The sequence below is a fragment of the Myotis brandtii genome, unplaced genomic scaffold (genome assembly GCF_000412655.1).
Source record: "Myotis brandtii unplaced genomic scaffold, ASM41265v1 scaffold280, whole genome shotgun sequence".
NCBI lineage: Eukaryota > Metazoa > Chordata > Mammalia > Chiroptera > Vespertilionidae > Myotis > Myotis brandtii.
This window is the reverse complement of record NW_005360677.1, coordinates 1,328,802-1,351,734: the sequence shown is the minus strand read 5'-3', so window position 1 is coordinate 1,351,734 and position 22,933 is coordinate 1,328,802. Positions and strand designations below refer to the sequence as shown.

The 22,933-nt window shown below is 42.4% G+C and overlaps 1 protein-coding gene across 1 annotated transcript in view; it reads left to right on the top strand.

Moving 5' to 3' along the window:
• Positions 1 to 12,291: 12,291 nt before the first annotated feature.
• Positions 12,292 to 22,933, top strand: part of ZC3HC1 (zinc finger, C3HC-type containing 1) — a 23,521-nt gene continuing 12,879 nt past the window's right edge. The window contains exons 1-4 of the mRNA XM_005868945.2: positions 12,292 to 12,516; positions 14,864 to 14,975; positions 21,772 to 21,922; positions 22,449 to 22,532. Coding sequence (XP_005869007.1) covers positions 12,371 to 12,516; positions 14,864 to 14,975; positions 21,772 to 21,922; positions 22,449 to 22,532 — 493 coding nt within the window. The 5' untranslated portion in view covers positions 12,292 to 12,370. The remainder of the gene's footprint in view (positions 12,517 to 14,863; positions 14,976 to 21,771; positions 21,923 to 22,448; positions 22,533 to 22,933) is intronic.

Here is a 22,933-nt window from a genome sequence, read left to right as displayed (position 1 = left end):
AACTCTCTATCCCTCTCCCTTCCTCTCTGTAAAAAATCAATAAAATATATTTTAAAAAAAGAATCAACGAAAGAATGTATAAATAATGTACAAATTGATCTTTCTCTCTCTCTCTATCCCCCTCTCCCTTCCTCTCTCTCTGAATTCAATTTAAAAAGGTATTTTTAAATAAAAATAAAATGGGCAGATTAACCTACCATAGTACTTTTTTAGTAATTTTTTAAAATATATTTTTACTGATTTCTGAGAGAAAGGGAGAGGGAGAGAGAGAGATAGAAGCATCAATGATTAGAGAGAATCACTGATTGGCTGCCCCCTGCATGACCCCTACTTGGGATCAAGCCTGCAACCTGGGCATGTGCCCTTGACCGGACTGGAACCCTTCAGTCTGCAGGCTCACTCTTTATACACTGAGCTAAACCGGCTAGGGCCCTACCATCATATTTTTGAAACATTAAGTCATGAAATCAGTTTAGTGGGTATAACTAGTCATGTTAAAATGAAATACAGTGGGAAAATGAAAATATGAGTACAAGAAAAAATGAGGATTACAAAGGGATCAGAAAGGTTTAAAATACCTTGCCTCTAGGTATGCAAGTTGGAAGGAGGACTGGATGAGCTATAGAAACTTTAAGCTCCCCTCTCACAATGTTCAAGCAGGCATTTGATCAACATTAGGGCAGGTAACACAGACCACAGATTGAAAGAAAATATTTACAAAAGACTTATCTGAGGAAGGACTTTTAACCAAGATATAAAAATGATGTCTTAAAACTCAACAATAAGAAAACAATATCTCAATTTAAAAATAGGCCAAAGAGCTAACACATACCTCACCAAAAAAGATATTTAGGTAGTGAAAAGATGTTCAGCAGCATGTGTCATTAGGGAATTGAAAGCTAAAACAATAATAAAATACCACTACATATCTATTAAAATGGTTAAAATCCAAAACACAGACAACACCAAGTGCTGACAAGGATATAGAGCAACAGGAGTATCATTCATTGCTGGTGGGAATGCAAAATGGTGCAACCATTTTGGAAGACAGTTTGGCAGTTTCTTGCAATACTAAACATACACTTACCATACAATAAAGCAGTCATGCTCCTTAGTATTTATCCAAAGGAGTTGAAAACTTGTGTCCACACAAAAACCTGTACACAGATATTTATAGCAGCTTTATTCATAATTGCCAAAACTTGGAAGCAATTAAAATGTTCTACAGTACATGAATAGATAAATAAACTGTGGTATATCCATACAATGGAATATTATTCAATGCTAAAAAGAAATGAGCTATCAAATCAATGAAAAGCATGGAAGAAACTTACAATCATACTAGAGGCCTGGTGCACAGATTTGTGCACCGGTGGGGTCCCTCAGCCTGGCCTGTGCCCTCTCTCAATCCAGGACCCCTTGGGGGATGTCAGAGGCCCGGTGCACAGATTTGGCCCAATCCCTGAAGGCCAGGCAGAGAGACCCCTCATGCACCAGGCCTCTAGTATGCATATGAAATCTTTGGTTAATCTCTTCCCGCCCTCCCCCTTCCCCCTTCCCTCTGAGATTCATCAGTCTGCTCCATGTTTCCATGCCTGTGCATTGAGCATCTGCCCCCTGGTGGTAGGTGTGCATCATAGCTACTGGTCAAACAGTGGAACGATCAAAAGTTTGGATGGTTGCTGAATGAAAGAAGCCACTCTTAAAAGGCAACATACTGTATAATTCCAACTATATGACATTCTGGAAAAGGCAAAACTATGGAGATAGTAATAAGATCAGTGGTTGCCAGGAGTTTGGGGGAAGGAAGGGATAAATTATTAAAGCATGGGGGATTTTTGGGACAGTGAAACTATTCCGTATGAAACTGTAAAGATGGATAATATCATTATGTTTTCCAAACCCATAGAATGTACAACCCTAAGAATGACACCTAATGAACTTTGGTAAATGATGTATTAAAGTTGGTTTAGCTGTTGTAATAAAGGTACAACTCTGTTGCAGGATATTGATGGTGGGGGAGACTGGCTAGATGGGAACTCTGTACTTTCCAATCACTTTTGCTGTGAACCTAAAACTGCTCTAAAAAATAACATTTTTTATTTTATTTTTAGAGTTTAAAGTGAAAGGAGTTTATTAGTGAAGCAGTGAGACAGAGAGGAGGCCTAAAGACAGAGCAACCTAAGTCTTTTAATATAAAAGTCTTTTAATGTAAAAAAGTGGGGCCCTAGCTGGTTTGGCTCAGTGAATAGAGTATCAGCCTGCGGACTGAAGGGTCCCGAGTTTGATTCCAGTAAGGGGCCCATGCCTGGGTAGCGGGCTCAATCCCCAATAGGGAGCGTGCAGGAGGCAGCCAATCAATGATTCCCTCTCATCATTGATGTTTCTATCTCTCTCCCTTCCTCTCTGAAATTAATAAAAATATATATTTCTTTAAAAGGGGGGGGGGTGTGCAAAGGGACCAGGATTATCTTGAAACACCTTGCCTATAGGTGTTCAAGTTAAAAGGCCCTGTTCTGGAGGACTGCTTGAACGAGAGAGCATTTAAACTCTCTCATGATTCTCAGGCAGGCATTTGATTTGCATTAGAGCAGGCAACTAATGGGTTTAGCAAAGGATTAGGATCCCAGAAGTCTGGTAACTTGAACCTTGTCTAAGAAATGGATATGGAAATTTTGAAGGCAATTCTTTTCCCCTCTCACACCCCCACTTAAATAAAATAAACTAAGTTCAAAGCTTCCACGTTTCTTTGTGTAACTCTAGACTTGAAGGCCTGACTTTGCCTTTGATATTTAGAAAAAAGACCTTGCCCTGTCTGGTGTGGCTCAGTTGGTTGAGTGTCATCCCTTGCACCAGAAGGTCACCCGTTCAATTCCAATCAGGGATCATGCCCAGGCTTCGAGTTCTATCCTGGGTCAGGGTGTGTATGAGAGGCAACCCATTGATGTTTTTCTCTCACATCAATGTTTCTCTCTCTCTCTCTCTCTCTCTCTCTCTCTATTTCTTTCTCCCTCCCCCCCCCCACTTCGTTCCTTTTCTCTGAAAATCAATAAAAACATTTTTTTTAAAGACCTTGGGCCTTGCGAAGGTAAAACCAAGATTTCATTCCGGAGTAGGGAAGGAATTAAACAACTCTGAGATGACATTGTGAAGGTAAGCCTCATCGAGGAGCTTAGGTTGAATCCTAATGGATTGAGGAGCCATGGAAGTCTTGAAGCAGAGAGGTGACATGATCAGATTTGTTTTCAGAGATCACAGCAGTGATTGGGTTGAGGATTTGTACTGGAGGCTGCCCGATCCCATGGGTGAACCTGCTATAGACAGCAGCTTCAGGGAAAAGAACTCTCCTCCCAAATATTTTCTACCGGCCACATAAACATCTATCATGCCACAGTATGCACGTTTAAGAGCCATACAATGAAAGATTGATATTCTTGTTTAGGCTATGATTTAAATGTAGTACTGCCCCAGCACTAAGCTGCGTAATCTTATAACCATCAATTACAGTAACAGTACTCTTGTAGTGGTGTTTTATAGCCGAAAGATTAAAACAGAAGTCAACTGTAGTTTATTGTTATTTAATAAGTTTTCTTTTATACTTGACATCAGGAAAATGACATGATGTGACACGGGAATATATTACATTAGTTTTTGCAGGCTAATGAGAAGAGGACAAAGGCTCCATATAACATGTAAACATGCACTCATACCAAATGAAGGCTGCATGATGTCACAGCAGGAAATCCCAATCAAGTTTCATAGTGGTCCGAATGCGCCAAGTTCAATGAAAAGTGGAAGTTTATTTTTTAAAACTGAACAATGGTCCCACATTTTAATTTTTTTTAAATATATTTTATTGATTTTTTACAGAGAGGAAGGGAGAGGGACAGAGAATCAGAAACATCAATGAGAGAGAAACATCGATCAGCTGCCTCCTGCACACCCCCTACTGGGGATGTGCCCGCAACCAAAGTACATGCCCCTGACCAGAATTGAACCTGGGACCGTTCAGTCCACAAGCCGACGCTCTATCCACTGAGCCAAACCTGTTAGGGCTGGTCCCACATTTTTAAAGTTATGTGAATGAGTCATTTGTTTATTTATTTCCTCCAATAATCTAATAGAAAGTTCTGGGTTAAAACTAGACAGTTTTTTTTCAACATCTGCAATATTGAACTTGAAGTTCAGATTTTTTTTCCTGTTCCCAATGCCAATAATAATTGGCTTATATACTCATTTGATGCGGCTTTATGTAACACTAACTTAACTACAAGGGAACAAGACAGTTTTATGAAAATATCAAGTGACATCTCGTTAAATTGACATTAGAGGAATGCTCTCTGGCAAACATTTGTGAAGTATAACATCCAATTATCCCAAACAAGTAAACAGAGCCTTGAAATTATTAATATCATTTTGCATTTTTGGTCTAACAAGCTTAAATGAACAGGCACTCTCTGCATGCATTAATATTATTAAAACTAAATTGCACAAGCAGATTAAATAGAGAAACTAAATGGGGACTCATTTTTCTATTTTTCCCCAACATTGGTAATTGTAGTTTAGCAAAGCAACATCATTCATCAGAGTAAATTAATGTCACTAATGTGATGTTTTGAGTTTATAGTTATTTAACTTATAAGTTTATTTTATTTTATGTTTTATAAGCACTGTAAGCATAATAAGCTTATAAATAATTTATGCATTTAAATAACATTTTGATAAAAATAACTTGTCAACATTGAGGAGCCTCTTTTTCTGTTTAAAGCAAGATGAACAAAATTAAAAGGTGAAATGAACATTACTCAATTTTAAGAAATATGGTTCTACCAAATTTTCCATCTTGCTTAAGTTAAATTAGTTTTCTTATGTGAAGCCAATAACATTCTAATTAATATACTACCTATAGAGTTGTAAGATATAGATGAAAACCATAAAGTAAAATTCTAATGTAATATTTACTATACAAAGTAGATTCTTAAGAAATGCTTTTTTAAAAAAAAAATTGATTTCAGAGAGGCAGGGAGAAAGCTAGAAACATCAAGGATGAGAGAGAATCATTGATTGGCTGCCTCCTGCACGTCCCCCACTGGGGGAGGGGGTCGAGCCCACAACCCGGGCCTGTGCCCCTGGCTGGAATCGAACCTGGGACCCTTTATTCCACAGGCCAATGCTCTATCCACTGAGTCAAACCAGCTAGGGCAGAAATGCTTTTTAATTACTCAGCTGGGAGAGGTAAAATAATATAATAAAATATAAACTTGTTCCCTAGCGGTTTGGCTCAGTGGATAAAGCGTCGGCCTAAAGACTGAAGGGTCCCAGGTTTGATTCCAGTCAAGGGCACATGCCTGAGTTGCAGACTCGATCCCCAGTAGGGGGCGTGCAGGATACAGCCAATCAATGATTCTCTCTCATCGTTGATGTTTCTATCTCTCTCTCCCTCTCCTTTCCTCTCTGAAATCAATAAAAATATATTTTAAAATAATAATATATAAAGTTGTAATAGTCCCAAGATTAGTCCAATAGCCATATAGGTAACTACACCACTATGTCTTTAAATTCAATTTTAATTTTTAAAATGATGACTATGTCTGTATTATGTAATCATCCATAAATCCTATATAATAAAGAGGTAATATGCAAATTAACCATCACACCCTCACAAGATAGCTGCCTATGACCAGGCCGGCAGAGGGGTTAGTGAGAAGCACTGTAAGCATAATAAGCTTATAAATAATTTATGCATTTAAATAACATTTTGATAAAAATAACTTGTCAACATTGAGGAGCCTTTTTTTCTGTTTAAAACAAGATGAACAAAATTAAAAGGTGAAATGAACATTACTCAATTTTAAGAAATATGGTTCTACCAAATTTTCCATCTTGCTTAAGTTAAATTAGTTTTCTTACGTGAAGCCAATAACATTCTAATTAATATACTACCTATAGAGTTGTAAGATATAGATGAAAACCATAAAGTAAAATTCTAATGTAATATTTACTATACAAAGTAGATTCTTAAGAAATGCTTTTTTAAAAAAAAAATTGATTTCAGAGAGGCAGGGAGAAAGCTAGAAACATCAAGGATGAGAGAGAATCATTGATTGGCTGCCTCCTGCACGTCCCCCACTGGGGGAGGGGGTCGAGCCCACAACCCGGGCATGTGCCCCTGGCTGGAATCGAACCTGGGACCCTTTATTCCACAGGCCAATGCTCTATCCACTGAGTCAAACCAGCTAGGGCAGAAATGCTTTTTAATTACTCAGCTGGGAGAGGTAAAATAATATAATAAAATATAAACTTGTTCCCTAGCGGTTTGGCTCAGTGGATAAAGCGTCGGCCTAAAGACTGAAGGGTCCCAGGTTTGATTCCAGTCAAGGGCACATGCCTGAGTTGCAGACTCGATCCCCAGTAGGGGGCGACTTAATACAATATCCTATATAATAAAGAGGTAATATGCAAAGTAACCCTCATGCCCTCACAAGATGGCTGTCTACAACCAGGCCAACAGGGGGGTTAGTGATGGACGACCAAACAACTGAACAAGCAGGTTGCATGGGGTGACCAGGCCAGCGGTGGGGTTAGTGGGGGATGACCAAACAACTGAACAGCAGGTTGCATGGGGTGACCAAGCTGGCAGGAGGGCCGTGAGGGGTGACCAGGCCAGCAGGGGAGGGCAGTTGGTGGCAACCTGGACAGCAGCAGGGGGCAGTTAGGGGTGACCAGGCCGGCAGGGGGGTCAGTTAGGGGCTATCAGGCTGGCATGCAGAGGCAGTGAGGGGCGATCAGGCTGGTGGGGGGGCGCAGTTAGGGGTGACCAGGCAGGCAAGCAGGCAGGTGAGCGATTAGGAGCCAGCAGTCCAGGATTTTTTTACAGAGAGGAAGGAAGAGGGATAGAGAGTTAGAAACATCGATGAGAGAGAAACATCAATCAGCTGCCTCCAGCACACCTCCTACTGGGGATGTGCCCACAACCAAGGTACATGCCCTTGACTGGAATCGAACCTGGAACCCTTCAGTCTGCAGACCAATGCTCTATTCACTGAACCAAACCGGTTAGGGAAAGGTTTTTGTTTTGTTTCTAAGATGGCAGAAATAATATCTTGATGCTGATGGGAACATTCAGTAGAGGGGAGAACTTGGTCAATGTCCTTGAGTAGGCAAGAGAGGATTGTTAGGTCTAGTGTATAAGGTTGGCCTTAGAGAGGAACACAGAGTATAGCAGGGTTTCTCAATTTCTACACTTTTGACATTTTGGGAGAGGTATTTCTTTGTTGGGGAGGGAGGACTATCCTGTGCATTGTGTTAAAATGTTTTGCAGCATCACTGACCTCTACCATCACCCCAGATACCAAGAATGTCTCCAGAAATTGCCAATAGCCCCTGGGAGGCAAAATTGTGCCCGCTTGAGAACTACTGATCTATAGTAACAGGAGAGAAGGTAAAGTACTATCAGAGAATGATAAGACAACTACTCAATAGCCTATCTAATAAAGAGGGAATATGCTAATTGACCCTCATGCCATTGCAAAGATGGCAGCGCCCACAGCCAATAAGGAGGGGATATGCTAATTGACTGCCCCACCCTCAAAGATGGTGGCGCCCACAGCCACAAGATGGCTGGCAGGGGAGGGCAGTTGTGGGTGATCAGGCCAGCAGGAGAGGGCAGTTGAGGGCAACCAGGCCTGCAGGGGAGGGCAGTTGGGGGCGACCAGGCCTGCAGGGGAGGGCAGTTAGGGGTGACCAGGCCAGCAGGGGAGGGTAGTTGGGGGTGACCAGGCCTGAAGGGGAGGGCAGTTGGGGGCAACCAGGCTGGCAGGGGAGGGCAGTTGGGGACAATCGGGCTGACAGATGAGCAGTTAGGCATCGATCAGGCTGGCAGGGGAGTGGTTAGGGAGTGATCAGGCTGGCAGACAGAAGCAGTTAGGGACAATCAGGCAGGCAGGCAGGCGAGCGGTTGGGAGCCAGCCGTCCCAGATTGTGAGAGGGATGTCCGACTGCCGGTTTAGGCCTGATCCTACAGGGGTCCCATATTGGAGAGGGTGCAGGCTGGGCTGAGGGACACGCCCCCCCCAGTGCCCAAATTTCATGCACTGGGCCTCTAGTATGAAATAAAAAGACAAAGCTGAATTTATTGCTTATACTAGAGATAGTCATAGCCATGTGGGTCAGGCATGGCTTCAAGCAGACCAACCAGACTGCTAATCTCATACTGATTTTGAGAAAGTGGGTGATTCAGGGATTGGTGAACTTTCAGGAGTCTAATTGTGTTGACATCATCGTAGAAGTGATAACTTGGGTGAAACTATTGCTGACTGGCTGGCACTCAGGGGCATGTTTACTGAAGTGAGTCTTTCTGATTGGCTTATTTTCAGAATCAACAGGTAGTTGTTGGCTTGCAAAAGCATGTTCACTCGGGTAAGTTATTGATCAATTGAACTTAAAGCTGGCTCTGATTTCTGTTTGTTCCCATGGGAGTGTGGGGAGTTAAGAAATTCTCAGTACTCTGTATGCTAGTGGATAGATGTGGTGGTGGAAATTTGTGGAAGTTTTCTTCTTCTTTAATTTTTTAAAAAGTGAAATAGGAAGTAAGGCCCTCAGCAGACAGGGAGAATAGCTAGGTGTAGGTGTTGAAGCAGGCAGGCAGGCAGGCGAGCGGTTGGGAGCCAGCCGTCCCAGATTGTGAGAGGGATGTCCGACTGCCGGTTTAGGCCTGATCCTACAGGGGTCCCATATTGGAGAGGGTGCAGGCTGGGCTGAGGGACACGCCCCCCCCAGTGCCCAAATTTCATGCACTGGGCCTCTAGTATGAAATAAAAAGACAAAGCTGAATTTATTGCTTATACTAGAGATAGTCATAGCCATGTGGGTCAGGCATGGCTTCAAGCAGACCAACCAGACTGCTAATCTCATACTGATTTTGAGAAAGTGGGTGATTCAGGGATTGGTGAACTTTCAGGAGTCTAATTGTGTTGACATCATCGTAGAAGTGATAACTTGGGTGAAACTATTGCTGACTGGCTGGCACTCAGGGGCATGTTTACTGAAGTGAGTCTTTCTGATTGGCTTATTTTCAGAATCAACAGGTAGTTGTTGGCTTGCAAAAGCATGTTCACTCGGGTAAGTTATTGATCAATTGAACTTAAAGCTGGCTCTGATTTCTGTTTGTTCCCATGGGAGTGTGGGGAGTTAAGAAATTCTCAGTACTCTGTATGCTAGTGGATAGATGTGGTGGTGGAAATTTGTGGAAGTTTTCTTCTTCTTTAATTTTTTAAAAAGTGAAATAGGAAGTAAGAGCAGTCTGCGGTGTTTACCTATGCCGCCATCTTCTGCTTTAATTTTTTTTAAAGTGAAATAGGAAGTATGCCCTCAGCAGACAGGGAGAATAGCTAGGTGTAGGTGTTGAAGGTTTAAGAAAAGAGGTATAAAATAGGTATGAAAGTAGGAGAGGAAGTAGACTAGGCAGGGGTTGCCAACCAGTGGTCCGGACCACTGGTTGTCTGTGAGGTCCAAAAAGTTGGCGACCACTGTACTAGAGAACTGTAGTATGATTACTGTGCAGAATTAAGGACCCACTGAGGTAAAAAATCCTATATAATAAAAGCTAATATGCAAATTGACCAAACGGTGGAACGACCGGTTGCTATGATCTGCATTGACCTATTCAAATTGAATTACCTGAGAAAACCAAACCATATCAATTTTAGCTAAGTAACAAACACTAATAAATTCACATAGAAATGACAAATATTCATCAAAATATTTAAAATCTTTTAACCAAAAGTAAAACTCCAAATAAAAATCCTATATAATAAAAGCTAATATGCAAATTGACCAAACGGTGAAACGACCGGTTGCTATGACCTGCATTGACCTCCTGGGGGCAGACGCTCAAAGCAAGAGCTGCCCCCTGGTCGTCAATGCGCTTCCACAGGGGGAGCACTGCTTAGCCAGAAGCCAGGCTCAAGATTGGCCAGCGCAACGGCAGTGGCGGGGTCTCCCCCCCATTTCAAACGGGCCGGATCCAGCCCGCGGGCCGTAGTTTGCCCACAGCTGGCCTAAGGGCTCCTGGACAGCGAGAGTGTGCAGGCTGGGCTGAGGGACCCCTGCCTGGAGTGCATGAATTTCGTGCACCAGGCCTCTAGTATAGAAATAAATTAGCATGTCATGCATTTTTCTTTCATATTCAGTTGACTGGGTGCAGGAGACGTGAACTTAACTGTGACTGAGGTTTTGCCAAATAAGTACTATAAAGCAAGAAAGGTTCCAGGAACTTGAGAGGGTATTCAAGATAATGTATTATTTTGAGCTTATTTTGCTTTTTATTATGATATTGTCAAACATCTCAATAGTAGAAAGAATAATATAATGAATCCTCATGAGCCTGTCACCCAAATCCAAAAAATAAAACATTTTGCAATCTTCTTTCTTTTTTTTTTTAAATTGATTTCAGAGAGGAAGGGAGAGGGAGAGAGAGATAGAAACATCAATGAGAGAGAATCATTGATTAGGTGCCTCCTGCACACCCCCCAGAGGGGGGTCGAGACCAAAACCCAGGCATGTGCCCTAACTGGGAATCGAATCATGATCTCTTGGTTCACAGGCCAATGCTCAACCACTGAGCCAAGCCAACTGGGCTGCAATCTTCTTTCATCTATTCTGCCAGACATTTTCTTTTCCTCAAGCATTTTAAAGCAGCCCGGTTCTTTAAAAAAAATTTTTTTAATTAAAAAAAAAAAAAAGAATTTTAAAGCAAATCCCAGACTGGTTCACTCATAAATACCTCAAGATGTATCTGTTACAAATAAGAACTTAAAAAACACACACACCATAATCACAATGCCATTATCACATGTAACAAAACTAACAATAATTATTTAATACTAGAGGCCTGGTGCATGAATTCATGGAGGGGTGGGGTCTGTCCAGCCTGGCCTGATAGGGGCTGATTGGCTGGGTAGGCCAGGAGAGGGGAAGCGGGAGGTTGGCTGGCCCCCACAACCCTGATCGGGGGCGAGGCCAGCCTGCCAACCGCCAGTGGCCCCTCCCCCTGGCCAGCCCACCCCCTGATTGAACTGCTGCAGAACTCCGGGTGGAGGGGACAATTTGCATATTACCCTTTTATCAGATAGGAAGATTAACTAATTCTCAGCTCATATTCAAATTTTGCAAAGTGATGATAATGTTTGCCGACAAACTTAAGCTACCTAAGGAGAGAAGAAATAAGAAAGCTGATGAGGTTTGGTACAATGGGAGGTGGTTAGATCACCAGGTTGAAGGTCCTGGTGGGTGGGAAGATAATTGAAGTTAGGAGCCCACGGGGAGTTAGCTGAAGGGGTGGGGTGGGGTGTGCCCACTGCTCAGTCACAACAGTCCTCTTTTTCAGTTTATTATATGAGACAAACTCCTTCCAATCACTATCTCATCCATTTTTTAAAAATATATTTTTATTGATTTCAGAGAGAAAAGGAGAAGGAGAGAGAGACAGAAACATCAATGATGAGAGAGAATCATGATCAGCTGCCTTCTGCGCGCCCCTCACTGGGGATTGAGCCTGCAACCCGGGCATGTGGCCTTGACCGGAATCAAACCTGGGACCCTTCAGTCCAGTGGTGGCCAACCTTTCGGACCTCAGGGACCACCAGTGGTCCACAGGCCTGCGCTCTATCCATTGAGCCAGACCAGCTCGGGCTATCTCATCCATTTTAGCTCCAGCACCGGATACTCTCAGGAGACTCTGCAAACTAAATTAGGTCCTCCTTTTATACCTTTCTTCTTTGGAGCACTTACAATTTCAAAACTATAGAAAAACGTGTTTGTTTGAAGTCGAAGTCCACTAAGAACTATGTCTCCTTTGTTCACTACCGTCATTGCAAGCTCCTAGGGCAGCATCATAGGACACACCCAATAAATATATTTGTTGGACAAAGGAGGAAGTGTTCAATAATGCCAAATGCCACAGACTTCTAAACCCACCTGTCATACGGTTTCTAAGAAGGATTCTAAATTATCTATTCTCAGGTGACGGTCGCCAATTCCTCACTTGTAGGAAGATAGAATTTAGGCGGCCCATTTAAGTTCATTACTTGAAGACTACATTGGGCTCTTGTTCCTGCTTAACTTGGAGAGACAGCTCTAAATGCCCCTTTATCAGCCCCAAAATGCTCTTGCATAAAGAAACAATTACTTAAGGTTCAATCTAAACACCGGAGGCCCCGCCCCGTGGTGTACCAAGCCCTAAAATGGCCAAGGAGGGGTGGGTGCCGTGGGCATGCGCGGAAGGGTACCTGCAGAGGGGATCTGAACCTCCCCAGAACGGAAGTCCCCGAGCCTTCAAAGCCGCGGGGAAGTAACTCGGCAACGGACCAAGATGGCGGCGCCCAGCGAGGGGACAGCGTTTGCTGCGGGGATTGAAAAGACTTGGGGTGCAGTTGTTCGCTCCCCAGAAGGGACTCCCCAGAAAATCCGGCAGCTGATAGATGAGGGGATTGCCCCGGAAGAAGGAGGCACTGAACCGTGAGTTCGCGAGTCCACCCTGGTCCAGCTCCGGCTGATTGGAGAGGGTTGTCCGGCCTGTGAGGATCCCCTGGGTGGGCGACTCCGGCGGCGAGGATGGCTTCGTCCCGGGATCTGAAAGAGACTGGGGTCACTATCGGCTTTAACCTCCTCGGGGTGTGCGGGATTGCCGTGGTCGTCAGGTTTTGGGGAGAAGGAAGAAAGAAGACCGCTATGTGCACCTGACTGCTCAGTTGGGCTTCTTAACCGGTTTTGAGCTGTAGACAGCTTTGGCAGCCCGCTAAATACTACGAACCCCTTCTCGGCATCTTATTATTAAATGTACAAAGTAAATTGCATAGGATGATGCCCGGCCGGTGTGGTTCAGGGGGGCAGCATCGAACCATGACCCGGAGGTGGCCAGTGGGGTTCCGGTCGGGGCACAGCCCGGGGTGCGGGCTCCCTCCCCGGCGGGGCTGCGGGAGGAACCCCGTGTGTTTCTGCCGCCCGCCCTCTCCCTGCCCCTGTCTGAAGTAAATGAGTAAATAATGACCTAGGATGCGAAAGGAAGTCGATTCTGTTGGAATTCAGTCATGAAGGTAGTAGAAAAAGGGGATGCAGTCGCGTACTTCATTCCTAACGCGATAGATACTCTCCAGCCATCCGTCTTGTAGCTGCCACAGTGTTGAAGTAGTGATATCAGCATCAATGATATTTCAAAGCACGTGCAGCCACCATAATGTGACAAAATGTCTGTAGTTTCCATTCGTCACGAATTCGCAGGGATTGCCGATGCTGCCATGGTTTTATTACCTTCGTTCGTAATTGAAAGAATGCTGAATTTCAGTTAGAGGTTAGTAAAATAAGTGTCATATTTTTCCCTCTTCCAAGTTTATGAATCCTCAGGTTTTCCCAAGAACCGCACCTCCCTGAGGCTCTCTGAGTCTCCTGGAAGAATTCTGACCATAAATTCCTTTCGGTTACAATAGTGGGTGGAATCCTGTTTCTATTAAAATGACTTTTGTCTTCAGCAGTTCCGCCCAGTACCTCTCCCCGGGCGCTGTTGACATACCTTTCCCTGCAAATAAAATAATGGTTTTTGCTGTTTTTTTTCTCCCTGAAATTTTTTTCATGAAATTGCCTAAAGATCTTTACTTTGATTTGACTTTTCAGATTAGTACGTTGATGGGAGGAGTGGGTATCACTGCCTGATCTAGGTAGGAATGCCAGGATTGTTTTCTTCTACTGTTAAACGAATTAAATGTCTAAGGTGGTCCAATTACATAATGCACAGAAGCCCAGGGTCTTATTTTGTGTTTACTAAAGTTGTGCAAAATATGAATAGGGAGCACGAGTGAACTAGGGGAACGGTTAGCCACCGCAGAGGTAGGAATTGCTTGGAACTTAGGTGTGGCCACACAGAAGAGACGGAAGGATTGGGATTCTATTTAGCAAGTGCTATCATCCAAGACCCCCTTCGGGTACCCAGACCCTCAGGCACCCAAGTCCTTTATATAAAACCAGAGGCCCGATGCACGAATTTGTGCACAGGTGGGGTCCGACTGGCCCTGATCGCCCCCATCGGGCCAGGGGTAGGGGCCAAGGGTGGTGGGCTGGAACAATTTGCATATTAGCCTTTTATATAGGATGACATAGTTTTTGCATATAACCTGTGCACGTCCCCCATTTACTTTAAATCATCTCTAGATTACTTATCATGCCTAATATAATGTAAACTAGAGGCCTGGTGCACGAATTCGTGCATGACTGGGGTCCAGCCGGCTCACCCCAATGGGGGCCAATCGGGGCCGGGCTGGCAGTGGGGAGAGAACACGGGCAGTTGGCTGGCCGGCCCCACACCCGATCGGGGTTGAGGGGGCCAATTGGGGCCCAGATCGGGCCAGTTGGCTGCCACAGTGTGCATCATAGCGAGAGCTCGAGAGCTCATTCTGGTCATTCTGTCATTCTGGTTGCTTGTCTTTATATATATAGATAGTTGTTTACTGAGTCGTTAGGAAATAATGACAAGAAAAATGTCTGTACATGTTCACTGTAGACACAACCATCATAGGCCTAACTACATAGTACACATCAGCAAAAACATTTTCCCCCCAAATATTTTATATCTGCAGTGGAATGAATCTGCAGATGTGGAACCTGTGGATACAGAGGGCTGACTGTATTGTGAAACCACTGAAAATGTTATCAGAGGACTTACATGGCTGAAATGGTTTTTAGCAAGGTTAAAATCCAGTGTGGTGTGGTTGAGGATGTGGAGTGCAGAGAAGCTAGATACAAAATGTTTAAGCAAAGTGATCCTTTGTGATGCCATGAAAGGATTACTAATAGTTCTGCCATTTTATTTTAGGAAAGAGACATCAGCCACATTCCAGTCAGTTAATGGATCACCCCAAACAGAACAGCCACCATTGGAATCTACAAGCAAAGAAGCCTTCTTTAGCAGAGTGGAAACATTTTCTATATCCTTTTTGTAGTTCATGCAAATTGTACTTCTGCCTGCTCCTGGAATTGTTACTCCCAAGGAATAACACTACTTGCTCTGATGTTTTAAATTTAAGAATTAAACTTGGACCCTAGCTGGTTTGGCTCAGTGGATAGAGCATCGGCCTGTGGTCTGGGGGGTCCTGGGTTTGATTCCGGTCAAGGACACATGCCCAAGTTGCGGGCTCGATCCCCAGTAGGCAGGAGGCAGCCGATCAATGATTCTCTCTCATTATTGGTGTTTCTATCTATCTCTTCCCTCTCTCCCTTCTCTGAAATCAATAAAAATATATTTTAAAAAATTAAACTTGGTAAGAAATCTTTAAAAATATGTTTTTACTAGAGACCCAGTGCACAAAAATCATGCACTCGGGGTGGGGGTGTGTGTCTCTCAGCCCAACCTGCGCCCTCTCGCAGTCTGGGAGCCCTAAGGGGATGTCCGACTGATGGCTGACATCCTTAGCGCTGTTGTGGAGGTGGGAGAGGCTCCTGCCACTGCTGCTGTGCTCGCCAGCCGTGAGCCTGGCTTCTGGCTGAGTGGCGCTCCCCCTGTGGGAGTGCACTGACCAAGCTCCTGCGTTGAGCGTCTGCCCTCTGGTGGTCAGTGCACATCATAGTGACCAGTTGTTCCCCCATTTGGTCGATTTGCATATTAGCCTTTTATTATATAGGATTGATTTCGGAGAGGGAGAGAGAGAAACACCATGATGAGAGAATCATTGATAGGCTGCCTCCTGCAAGCCCACTACTGGGGTTGGAGCCCACAGGCTAGGCATGTGCCCTGACTAGGAATCGAACTGTGACCCCTGAGCCACACCAGCTGGGCTTGGTAAGAAATCTTGTAGGAAAATTAGTATCATGAAATGTCATCTCTCAAAGGAACATTTTAGATCAGTGGTTCTCAACCTGTGGGTCGCGACCCCTTTGGGGGTCGAATGACCCTTTCACAGGGGTCGCTTAAGACCATCGAAAAACACATATATAATTACATATTGTTTTTGTGATTAATCACTATGCTTTAATTATGTTCAATTTGTAACAATGAAATTGGGGGTCTCCACAACATGAAGAACTGTATTAAAGGGTCTCGGGATTAGGAAGGTTGAGAACCACTGTTTTAGATGATCCAACATTTTACAAAAAAAAAACACGAAGAGCCAGGGAGGAGAAGCAGCAATAATTAACATTTTTATATGTGTTCTCACATATATTGTCACATTTGATCTTTACCTTAAACCAATGAAAATAAGGTATTATTATTATTATACTCATTTTACCGAAGAGGAAGCAGTTCAGGTAGGTTATGTGACTTGCCAAAAGTCAACCTGCTAGCAAGTGGCAGAGACAGGACTATAGCGTAAGGCTCTTGGCAACCAAATCTAATATTTTTTGAGACTACTATACTTTTTGTCTTTTTCTAGATTTTTCTCTGTATATTCTCTATTGTTGCATAACAAATTACCCTAAAACTCAGTGGCTTAAAACAACGAATGCTTATTATCTCACAATTTCTGTGGATCAAGAATCCAGGCACAGCTTAGCCAAGTCCTCTGATTCAAGGTCCCTCACAGATAGCAGTGAAGGTATAGGGTGGGGCCTGCAGTCATCTTAGGGCTTGGCTAGGAAAGGATCTACTTTCCATCTAATGTGGTTGTTGATAGGGTTCATTTCCTTGTAGCTATTGGATTGAGGGCTTCAGTTATATACTAGCTGTTGGCTGGAGACCTTCATGTTTCTTGCTTCATAGGCCTTTCCATGGTAGCTGGCTTCCATCAGAGTGAGCAAGCCAGAGAGAGCAAGACAGAAGCTGGACTCCTTGTAACCTAATATCAGAAGATATTCCATTACTTTTGCTAGGTTCTATTCACTAGAGTGATTTTTTTTAAAATTTAAATAGTTGTAGACTTACAGAAAGGTTGCACAGGTTACAAAGAACTTTCTTTCTGAGATACTTGAAAATAAGTTGCCAAAGTGATACCTCATTGTCCCCCAAGTATTTCCTACAAACAAGAACTTTCTCCTACATACTCACAATGCAGCCATCAAAAAATATTCATATAACTATCATCTAACCCTCTGACCCAAATTATTTCATCTATTGTCCCAATAATGTGTTTTTTTGTTTTTTACTTTATTGATTTGAGAGAGAGAAACATCGATTTGTTGTTCCACTTGATCAAACCTGAAAGCTTGCCCTAGCTCGTTTTGCTCAGTGGATAGAGCATTGGCCTGTGGACTGAAGGGTCCTGGGTTCAATTCTGGTCAAGGGCACATGCCCCAGTTGTGGGCTTAATCCCCAGTAGGGGGTGTGCAGGAGGCAGCGAATCAATGAGTCTCTCTCCTCGTTGATGTTTCTCTTTCTCTCTCTCTCTCCCTCTCCCGTCCTCTCTGAAATCAGTAAAAATATATTAAAATAAAAACAAAAACAAAACCTGAAAGCTTGGTGTATGGGGACGACACTCTAACCAACTGAGCTACCCAGCCAGGGTCCAGTAATGTTCTTTATAGCAAAAGGATACAGTTGAGAATTCTCAATTTTTCCTTGAATTTCATGATCTTGATACTTTTGAAGATTGCAGGCCAGTTATTTTGTAGTATCTCAGTTCATGTTTATGTGCTATTTCCTTGTGATTAGATTCAGGTAATGCAGGAGCATCACAGAAGTGGTGCTGTGTTCTCATTGCATCCTGCCAGGTGGCACACGATTTTGATTTATCCCTTTACTGGCAGTGATCACTTTGATACTTGATAAAAGGGAGGGTCTATCAGTCTTCTCCATTATAAAGTAATTAAAAAGTGTTTTGTGGCTGGCCTGCATAACTCAGTGGTTAAGTGTTGACCTGTGAACCAGGAAGTCACGGATGATTCCAGTTCAGGGCACATGCCCAGGTTGTAGGCTCGATCCCCAGTGGGGGTATGCAGGAGGCATCCAATCAATGATTCTCTCTCATCATTGATGTTTCTCTCTCTCCCTCTCCCTTCTTCTATGAAATCAATAAAAATACATATTTTTTTAAAAGTGTTTTGTGGGGAGGTGCTTTGAAATTAGGTAAATAACATCATCAAACTTTATATAATTTATTTGTAGCAGCATGGGCTCATGATTTCTTTTAGTTAATAGGTTATAATCCATTACTATCATTATATATTTGGGTATTTCAGTTGTCCCTGGACTAATTTTTTATTTTAATATAGTATTTTTTATTTTATTTATTGATTTGAGAGAGAGAAGAAGAGATTGAGAGAGAGAGAGATAGAGGGAGATTGAGAGAGAAACATAGATTTGTTATTTTACTTATTTATGCATTCTTTGGTTGATTCTTGTATGTGCCCTGACCTGGGATTGAACCTGCAACCTTGACATATTGGGACAACGCTCTAACCAACTGAGCTACTCAGTTAGGGTCTGAGTTTAAGAAAGTATTTAGAACCATTTCCTTTTATTCTCTTTTGTTCTCATTGGCTATAAATTGATTACTACTTTGGATATGATAATTTATTTAACTTAAGCTAGTTAAGTGATTCTGTTACTTTTATTCTAGACTAGAGGCCTGGTGCACGACATTCGTGCACTGGGATGGGGGTGGGGGCCCTCAGCCTGGCCTGTGCCTTCTCGCAGTCCGAGCCCCCTCAGGGGATGTCCGCCACCGCCGCTGTGCTCCCCAGCCATGAGCCAGCTTCTGGCTGAGCGGCGCTCCCCTTGTGGGAGCACACTGACCACCAGGGGGCAGCTCTTGCATTGAGTGTGTGCCCCCTGGTGGTCAGAGCACGTCATAGCAACCGATCGTTCTGCTGTTCGGTCGATTTGCATATTAGCCTTTTATTATACAGGATAATCCCAGCTCCTTTAACATTTACATCTAAATTCTGTTTTCTAGCCTTTGGTCCTCCTTTTGCTGATACTGGAATGTTTTCAAATTTTCATATTCCTTATAAAAATATAGAACTTTCCTACATCTTCTTTCATGTTTTATCCCTTTTTCCCCATGTGCTCTGAAAAAAGAGCTCTTTAGGTAAAATATAAAAAGCTGAATGTTGAGTATTAAAGATAAATAAGTGTTTCAGGACATTTTCCCAAGCACATACCTATAGATGTTCTTGATGCTCTCAACCTATTGAAAACACATAGACTAGGCCACACACAGTACATAACAATCAAATTTGGGGCAAAGGGTCCCTGGCCGGTATGACTCAGTTCGTTGAAGCATCATCCCGTACATGCAAAAGTCAAGGGTTTGATTCCTGGTCAGGGCACATACCCATGTTTTGGGTTCAATCCCCGGTCAGGGCATGTGCAGGAGGCAACTGATGGATCTTTCTTTCCTGCATTGATCTCTCTCTCCCATTCTCTTCTTCTCTCCCATTCTCTTCCTCTCCCTTCCTCTCTCTCTAAGATCAATTTTTTACAAAAAGCATGTCCTCGGGTGAGGATTTTAAAAAATTGGGGGCAGGGAGAATAATGAAGAATATTAATTTTACTGAATATTCTTTGGAAGGTAAAAGTGGATGTGGTACAATAGGAGAGCATAGGTGAGTGGTGAAAAATATTTCTGCTTGCTTGGTTTTCACTATGCCTTATTGCTTAGGCACATCCCAGTGCTTTTGCTAGTGTTTATAAATCCCTAGCAGGTGCATGTGAATGGCTTCTGTATGCCACCCAACACCAGTAATAAAGTAGACATTTTATTTTATTTTACTTTTTAATCCTCACTGGAGGATATTTTTCCATTGATTTTTAGAGAGAGTGGAAGAGAGAGGGAAAGACAGAGAGAAATACCAATGGAGAAACACAACACATCGATTGGTTGCCTCCTGCACAAGCCCCAACCAGGGCCCAGGCTGGGGAGGAGCCTGCAACTGAAGTACATGCCCTTGACTGGAATCGAACCCGGGACCCTTGAGTCCGCAAGCCAGTGCTCTACCCACTGAGCAAAACCAGCTCAGGCTAAAATAGACATTTTATTATTTAAAGTATTACACATTTTTAAAATCCTCACCTATAGAGGATATGATTTTTATTAATTTTTTAGAGAGGGAGAGAGAGAGAGCGAAACATCAGTGTGAGAGAGAAACATTGATTGGTTGCTTCTCGTACATGCCTTTTCTGGGGATTGAACCTAGAACCTAGATATATGCCCTGACCAGGAACCAAACCTACAACCCTTCAGTGTACGGGACAACGTTGCAACCAACTGAGACACACCAGCCAGGGTTAAAATAGATATTTTAAACAAATGAAATACATAGGGCTTCCTAGAGAAAAAGTTAATAACTTTTTTCTCTGCTTATTACTTAAATGACCTGTATGTGTCTGTTCTTTAAAAATAGTTGTTTTTGTTAATCCTCACTCAAAGATATTTTTTCTATTGATTTTTTTTTTTGAGAGAGTGGAAGGGAGGGAGGGAAGGGGGAGGGGGAGAGAGAAACATTGATATGAAAGAGACATATCGATTGGTTGTTCCCAAACACACCCCAACTGGAGTCAGGGATCGAACCTGGAACTCTGGTATGAAATCAATGCTTTAACCACAGAGAAACACCAGCCAGGGTTAAAAATAGTTTTAAGCCCTGACCCGTGTGGCTCTGTTGGAGCATTGACCTGTACACTGGAAGGTCGAGGGTTTGATTCCTGGTCAGGGCAAATACCTAGGTTGCAGGTTCAGTCCCCGGTTGGGGTGTGTACGAGAGGCAACCAGTCATATATTTAAAAAAAAAAAAAACTAAATTAGAATGAACTTGATTTTATGTATTCTGGGAAACTAACAGTAGTATGTTTGCTTTATGGTTCCAAAATTTATGCTTAGGCAAAGAGACAGGACTTGGTGATGGCTCACACTTTGGAATGCCTGCCTTATAAGATACATGATATGTTATTGATCTTAGGATCTTGATTTAAAACTTGTTTTGTAGAAAATATTAAGATGATGCAGTTGCTAATATTTCATATATTTTGTAATTTTCTTAGTTATTTTTATGTTTGAGTCTATACTCTTAAGGCTTTGAATCTCTATAGTGTTTTTAAAGCTTTGTTTCCTCTGTGGGTTTCAGATAAGGAGCGATGTGCTGAGCTGAAGAAAGCCTTGTGTACTGCCCATGAGAAGTTCTGTTTCTGGCCAGATAGCCCCTCTCCAGGTACTTACTTCCAAGTTTCCCATTTACCATCTCTTCTTGGTCATTGCATTTCTAATATTGTATATTTATTTGTGAAAATCTAATTGAAGTTCTTGGTCTTTATCAAGAACTGACTTACATTCATTCACTTATTATGTTACTGCTTAACTTTATTAAGTGCGTTTGACATGCCAAAGGCTTAGCCATGCATACATTATCCCATTTAATCCTCATACTCTCCCTTCCTCTCTAAAATCAATGAACATATCCTTGAGTGAAGTTTAAACCCTGGCCTTGAAGCTCAGTTGCTTATAGTATCATCTTAATACAATACACCAAGGTTACAGGTTGGATCCCCAGTCAGGACACATACTAGTACAAGAATCAACCAATAAGTACATAAATAAATGGAACAATAAATTGATATATCTCTCTTTCTCTCCCTCTCCTTGTCCTTCTCCCTCTCCCTTCCACTTCCTCTCTCTCTCAAATGAATAAATAAAAATTTTTAAATAAATAAAAATTGTTTTAACACTTTTTTTACTGTGTTTTCCCTCAGTTTAATATATTTCTTTCTATATACATAAAGAATAAGTGAAAGGTTTAATTTCTGACTTACTCAATTTAATGTACTTGCAGTGTTGTTTTTCTTAACATGAATACTCTTTGAAATGGGCAGGTAAGCCCCCTGAGCTGTCTCCACTTGTCTGTGCAAAATATGGCTGGGTCACAGTTGAATGTGACATGCTCAAGTGCTCCAGCTGTCAAGCTTTTCTCTGTGCCAGTTTACAACCAGCTTTTGATTTTGACAGATGTAAGTATAAAATACAAATTACATTTTTCTCTATATTCAAAGATAGACTCTGCTACTTTTTTTGGAAAAGACTGGCCACTTGTTTGATTAAAGAATGTATACTACTGTGTATAACAAGGTGAATTTGTGTTAGTCTTCACTGTATGAGCGTCAGTCATTCCTTTTTTTTCTTCAGTCATTCCTTTTTTATAAATTAAACTAGAATGAACTTGATTTTATGTATTCTGGGGAACAGTAGTATGTTTACTTTATGGTTCCAAAATTTATACTTAGGCAAAGAGACAGAGGATTTGGTGAAGGCTCACACTTTGGAATGCCTGCCTTATAAGATACATGATACGCTCTTTGTTATTGATCTTAGGATCTGGATTTAAAACTTGTTTTGTAGAAAATATTAAGATGATGCAGTTGCTAATATTTCATATATTTTGTAGTTTTCTTAGTTATTTTTATGTTTGAGTCTATACTCTTAAGGCTTTGAATCTCTATAGTGTTTTTAAAGCTTTGTTTCCTCTGTGGGTTTCAGATAAGGAGCGATGTGCTGAGCTGAAGAAAGCCTTGTGTACTGCCCATGAGAAGTTCTGTTTCTGGCCAGATAGCCCCTCTCCAGGTACTTACTTCCAAGATTTCCCATTTACCATCTCTTCTTGGTCATTGCATTTCTAATATTGTATATTTATTTGTGAAAATCTAATTGAAGTTCTTGGTCTTTATCAAGAACTGACTTACATTCATTCACTTATTATGTTACTGCTTAACTTTATTAAGTGCGTTTGACATGCCAAAGGCTTAGCCATGCATACATTATCCCATTTAATCCTCATAGGGGCCCTGGAATATAAACATTATCAACCCAGTTTATTTATATACACACACACACACACACACACACACACACACACACACTAGAGGCCCGTTGCATGAAGAGATTCGTGCTATAGGCCTTCCCTTCCCCTGGCTGCCGGCACCGGTTTTCCTTTGGCACCCGGGACCCAGGCCTTCGCTCCGGCC